The sequence below is a fragment of the Tachysurus fulvidraco genome, chromosome 3, assembly GCF_022655615.1.
Source record: "Tachysurus fulvidraco isolate hzauxx_2018 chromosome 3, HZAU_PFXX_2.0, whole genome shotgun sequence".
Taxonomy (NCBI): domain Eukaryota; kingdom Metazoa; phylum Chordata; class Actinopteri; order Siluriformes; family Bagridae; genus Tachysurus; species Tachysurus fulvidraco.
In genome coordinates, this window is record NC_062520.1 from 16752398 (window position 1) to 16758807 (window position 6410).

Consider the following 6410-nt stretch of genomic DNA (forward strand, 5'->3'; position numbering starts at 1 on the left):
GACTTGATTTCATACTGTAATATAGATTAATAGACAGAATGTATGTTTGCAAATTACTCATTAATTAGTTTGATTATTTACATCACTGCACTATGATTTACTCGGATTCCTGTGTCTGATGGTGTGAAATGGTCAAAATCTCAAAGGAAGGAAGGAAGGAAGGAAGGAAGGAAGGAAGGAAGGAAGGAAGGAAGGAAGGAAGGAAGGAAGGAATTAATCTAATCTGTGTAAATTAAAAACTCTAACAGGTTATTCCATTTGGCCTAAGAATTCTTAGAGAACCCTTAAAGATTATACATCAGACGCTGCAACAGAGTGCTTCAGAAAGCTAAGAACCCTTAAGGATCTGTCTCTGATATGGTCTGGTGAGCTTCTGAGCTCCAGTGCCTCACTGTAACAGCTCAAATCACAATATGCAGCAAAGAAGGGGAAAAAAAGATGCATAACTAGGAAATGGATATAATAAGATGATAATGGAATTGTTATAAAATCAAGTAATCTGGTAACACAACCAGTGCAAGGCTGGTTGTTTTATACTTGCAATGATAGATAAGAGTTCGAGTGTTGAGTTTTGAATGATTTAAGGACCTCAACTCCAGAACTGGGGATCCACTTCTCTTCTCAATTCTTTTCTGCTAATGAACAAATAATTCATGAGTTGGATCAGGTTGGCTGCGAGTTACATTATGAGGCTGCATTGCAAATGAGGGTTATCCCTCAAGATGCTCTGAGTTTAAATAAGGGTTTGATTTGAACTGAGCTACATTTACACTGAAGTGTGAAAGATGGTGTGAGTAGATCTAATGCTTTATCTATTCAAAATGGCACTGCACTAGAGATATTAGCTAGGCCACATCACTTTTAAGACTGGTAAAAGGCTTTTTGTGCTGTTTCTCAAGGGAGCACATAAAAAGGTACATTGGATACAAAGCCCAAAACAGTGTAGGTCCAAGTAGCTACAACTAAATCGTTCCTAATTCCTATTTTTTACTACTACATCATCTTTTTTGTTGTTGTTCAATCTGACATGTTTTTAAATGTTATATACTGAAGAACCACTTTTTTAAAATATGAAAATGATGTGTCTGGGCTCATTTTGGCTTCTTTACTTTCTCTTCTTCTCTACTGAACATGAAAAGGCATATAGGCTACACCCAACTCCACCTCTTTATAATTATTATTATTAGACAGGTTATCAACACAAGACTAAAAGTAGATTACAAGAAGCTGTGAAATATCAACCCAAAAATTCAAGTGACACAAAAATTTGACACAAATGGGTGAATTCATTCTATGTTTTACAACCAATGTGTCTTATTTGTACTCGTGACTGATTACACACACTTCTGGTAACATCCCCATGCATGAGAAAGACATTTCTGTGTTTTTACTCTTCCCCAAAAAAACATCTAAGCTGCTAAAGGTCAAGATGACTCATGAACAGTATATCCATTGCTAAGTAGCACAAAATACAAGGGTTAATTATTAAATAACCCTTTAAATGAAGGAGAAGAAAGAGAGATAGTAAGATAGTAAAAAAAGATAGTAGCTATACGCTCACTTCTTTGAAAGGTAAGAGAAATCAGTCAGAGAGGTTGTGTCCAGTCCAGCATCAGCCTGCTCTGGTTGTTGTGTGTCTTAAATTAGCAAAGCCCTAAAGCTGATGCTATAGGCCGATCACTTTGACACAGCACATAATTAAAGCAAACCACAGGCTGTGCTGTTAAAGTCCCCTGGGTGTGTTTGACAGAAAAATGATTGTACTGAGTGAGAACCAAAAATAGGAGAACTACACACACAGGCCTAGCCCTGAGAGCTACAGCAGCTCCAATTGCACACTCCATGGTGGTAGGATATTTCTTTGCAGTGTCCCAATCGTTTAAGTTAGGCTACATAATATTAGCTTTTAAAACAGCAATATCATTAGAAGTCTAGTTTTAAATCTAAGCCTGTTTGTAATCCAACTTCCTGTGTGTAACACATGAGCAGGAACAAAGCATGCCTTGAAGGGGTTGCTAATAGCAACATGCGAGAGGAAAAGCTGCTGTATAAAGAGACTGCACTTCAGAGGTTCTGCTCAAAGCTTACACACACTTCTCCAAGATCAGGTTATACACTGCAATAACACTTGAAAAAATAACATATTATGGTAAACTATGAAGAAACAGACCCCACTGTCTTTTAAATGGATATCAACAATTATGTACAACAGTGTAATTCTACACTAAATCAAAATTCTATAAAATTTGCTTAATTTCATTAAACATAAACGTTATCAGTGCTATAACTACTATCAGTGAGAAAAAGAGAAAAGCCTTATAATCTAATAAGGGAATAAACTCTCTCTCTCTCTCTATCTCTCTCTGTCTCTCTCTGTCTCTCTGTCTCTCTCTCTGTGTGTGTGTGTGTGTGTGTGTGTGTGTGTGTGTGTGTGTGTGTGTGTGTGTGTGTGTGTGTGTGTGTGTGTGTGTTTACGAAGAAAGTACTTTCATTCACTTGAATACAGCCAAAGTACATGTGAAGCAGCTGAAGATGTACTGTGTAAAAAAAATGATGTATATGTATATTAATAACAGATAAGAGACCTGCAGTTGAGCGTGGCATACAAAGCCAACCTGTTACAATGACATTATGTGAGTGGCACAGCAACACGTGAACTGAGAAGCAGAGCAAACTATGGCGACCAAAACAAATCACCGTCTTTTTAAGAATTTACTTACAAAAGCATGCTCTTACCAAATCTTAAAACGTGTGGCATCCCGCGAGAGTATCCTACACATAACACAAGCAGCAGTAGGATCTTGACGGATCGCCTGAACCTCGCATGAGTTATCAGCGGGGAGGTAATCTTCATGATGCCTGCAATGGACAGCGTTTAATTCCTTTGGATTGCAAAAACTCCCCGCAAATGTGTTCTTTAGTCGTCTAGATGGGATGAAGGACAACGCTCAGAGATCACGGCATGGTCACGAAGGAGTCGCGCGCTCGCGTCCTGCATCCGTTTCGAGAAAAGCGCCGCGTGTCCTTCCTTCTCACTGCACCAAGGACCAGGCTTCCGACTCGCCGAGCGGCGGGCCATCCATGTCAGGCGGCACAAATCTGGACGAAATCCATGCGCAAGCAGCCTGAAAGAGAGCAACGAGAAAAAAAATTGGAGATCCACTACGAGTCGCGTAATTCAGCGCGGATCGCAGGAGGTGAGAGCTTTGTGCTTGAGCTCCGCTCGCCTAATGCAGGCGCTGTGCTGCACTGCTGCGCACCTTCTGACGTCGAGCCGAGATCAGCGGCGGCATGAGAGACACAGCGGGACACATCGGGCATGTTTAACTGCCGCCGAAAACCGCACATCGATCTGTCTCCATAAATCAGCTCCAAACACGGCTATTTTCTGCCGCGTCTCCTGCCACCAAACGTCCTCGGTAATCTCTCAAATTTTCTCATCAGATGTGGCCCCCGAGTCCAGCGTGTCGTAAAGGTATAAAAATCGATCTGTTGATTTTGGACTCTAGCCTATGCCCCGTAAACGGACCCAGAATAAAGATCAACAGTTTGTATGGGGGTTGTTGTATTGTGGTTAGGTCTGCTATGGAGATTTTCGGCTATAAGCGACACACAGAACACGCGTTGTTCAGGGAAATAAATACTCACGTCTTTATAATTAATAGGGTATATTAGTGATTATTTGTTTATAAATCGAGTTTTGACTGTAGTTAAGATATTTTAAGTAAAAAAACAGAATCAAATCATCTTTTATGTTTTCATCGTAAAGTTGTTGCATAGCAGTTATTACCAACATGTTGCACTTTATTTTGGGAGTCATATTTTTTGGACTTTTTATATTATCAAAGACTATATGTCTGTTTTTTTTTCCTTGACATTACGTGACCCAACCAGTTTATCGAGAGATGACAAGGGTTCATTCATACTGTATACTATAATCTAGTGTTACAGAATCCTACGTTTATTCCACGTTTATTATTAGGATGATTGAGGTTGAAATGTATTAAAATAAGTAATTAAAATGTAATATAATAATACACAAACTGATTTACTAAATTGATCCAATACCGACTGAAATAAACCCCTTTTAATGTCTGAAGGGATTTCAGGACCATGGACAGCGATAGCGAGGCCTTAAGGAAAACAAATGCGATTCAATTGGAAATCAGTTAGATACAAATTCCTGACTTTATTTAAAACCACTGCAAATATAAAACGTAATCTATTACTTAACCTAGTCCAAGTATATCGTAGAAGCAGGCATATGACTAAGAGGGGATTTCTCAGCTGTCACTCCGTTGTCGATCGACATTTTCTGCTTGCATTGGATCCAGAGAATAGAAGCCTGTCTGATTATTTGTATTAACATAAATTGTGAATCCACACTGTTATTCATAGTCCATATTCTTTACTTCACATGTAGAATATTTTTTCCGCTTTCTGTAAACCAACGCTTCCTCTGATGAGACCTTGCATCTAAATGGCTTAAATAACCGTTTGAATCATATAGTATTTGAAGCTACAGCTTAGAGGCGTTTTAATAGTAGCGTGGACATGCAGCATTTAAAATCCGCCCGTTTGCATTTTTTGATCGTTTATAAACAACTCTAATGCGTAAGCTATTTATCTCTTGAATGTTGAACTTTTTGCCTGCTCAGAAGTGGCTGAGAAGTGGCTCTTAAAATCAAGCATCCCAATAGAGTGAAGATTTTCCTCAAAGTCGCCACGGGGAAAAATCACATCAGTTCGCCTCTGTTCTCTCTGCATATGTGGAAGAATAAAGCTTTCTTCTTCAACATAGCAGTGAGAACAGAGACAGGCAGCACTCGTGCTTGAGAGTCTATAAACATTGCAAGATTTTCAGGGGTTAGCTCTGGTACCCAACTCTTCTCCTATAATAACTTTCTGGTTTCCATCCAGCTTTAACACCACTCCAATTCAAAGCGCACGTTTTATTCTCATCTCTGGCCAGCAGGCTTCATGGCCAGTTATGGCTTTGAACTCCTCGCCAAAAAATGTCGCATGCATTTTTGTCAACTTTATCCGAATATCTGCGCTATATAATCAGGGAATTTTGCATACCTGCCTAGACGTCTCACTTAGTAGATTGTATATGGATCATCTAATCCGCGTCGGTAAACTGGCAGTCTGTGGGTTATAGTGGGTTTTAATGATCACATCCTGTGTTCTCAACGCAAATGAAGTGGATTATTTTTTTTCCTTTGGGGGACTGGGGTGTGTGGGGTGGTGGTGTGGGAGGGGGGACGAGGACACCAACACAGGGTCACGCATCACTGGATATAAACTATCAGTCATAACCGTCCGAGATAGTTAACACGTCATCATGGGGAGAAAATATCCGATCTAGTTCAGAAGTTTAAATCTAATTCAACGGTGCCTCGTGTCTACGTTAGGGCTTTAATCCGCAACGTGAGTCACAAGTTACCGGATCGCAAGGGCGTCATTTACGTTTATAACATTTCCCTGTTTTTATTAAGAGTCTCATAATGAAAACTGTCATGTCGTTTAGTTCTAGCTGAATGAATAACGGGAAAGCAGTATGCACTTACCTGCTCTGGCAGAAGCAGCGCGAGCTGGAGAGCAGTCACAGAGCCGGAGGAAGTAGTTGTGCTGTTCCGTTGGAGCGGAGAGGAAAGCGCGCGCTCAGGCTGCTCTCTCCTCTCCGCGTGCGGCCCGTGGACAAGCCACGCCCCCTATCGGTCAAAGCCGCTTAAAGACACGCGGAGACGCATCTGGGGTGCGACCCATCCTCCGGGTGTCTATGAAAACAGAACAATTAACACAGTTTATTTTTTTTTTCTCTACACGTCATTTAAAATTAAAAATATTAAAGTGGGATGCCAGATTTTCTCCCTTTTATGTATGAAGAGTGGGTGTTTATTTTTAATCTTACTGATTTGCTTTAAAATAATGTATCTTCTGATAATGCAATACTATAATGTTTGAATGCATCTAAGGCATCTAAGAAGACATGCTTAATTGACAGTGTGCTTACATGTCCTGGTATTTATATATGGGGTGATAAAAAGCTAGAAATTTGTTCCTTGGGGAAAAGTAAATGGCCAGTTATGTCTGATTTGTTCCTTGATGCTAGATGAATGACCACGCAATGACACCATTGTGCTAAATTCATAGTTGCTTTATAGTTTGTAATGCACATCAGGTCTGGTTGAAAAGCAGAGCTATTTATGATTTAGTAAGCCTGCAAGGGAACCACAGTGATCTATCAGGTATCTTTGCTGTCTCAGATTGTGAATATTGTGAATGTTGTCCCCGAGTCTGCATGGGTTATCTCAGGGTTCTTCGGTTTCCTCCCAAATACCCAAAAATACCAGAAGTTATACTAGCTACAGTAAATTGACTAGGTATAAATGATGTTTGAATGTGTG

At 40.0% G+C, this 6410-nt stretch overlaps 1 protein-coding gene across 3 annotated transcripts in view; it reads right to left on the reverse strand.

The window, feature by feature from the left end:
• Positions 1-5715, reverse strand: part of grik2 (glutamate receptor, ionotropic, kainate 2) — a 137934-nt gene extending 132219 nt beyond the window's left edge. Inside the window, exons 1-2 of one of the 3 annotated variants that reach the window (XM_027149716.2) lie at positions 5571-5714; positions 2737-3125 (exon numbers count right to left, since the gene is read on the reverse strand). In XM_027149716.2, the coding sequence (XP_027005517.1) occupies positions 2737-2854 (118 nt within the window). In that variant the 5' untranslated portion in view covers positions 2855-3125; positions 5571-5714. Of the gene's footprint in view, positions 1-2736; positions 3126-5082; positions 5189-5570 lie in introns of those variants that run through there. The other 2 variants (XM_047811863.1, XM_027149717.2) reach the window with 2 other exon arrangements.
• Positions 5716-6410: the final 695 nt, after the last annotated feature.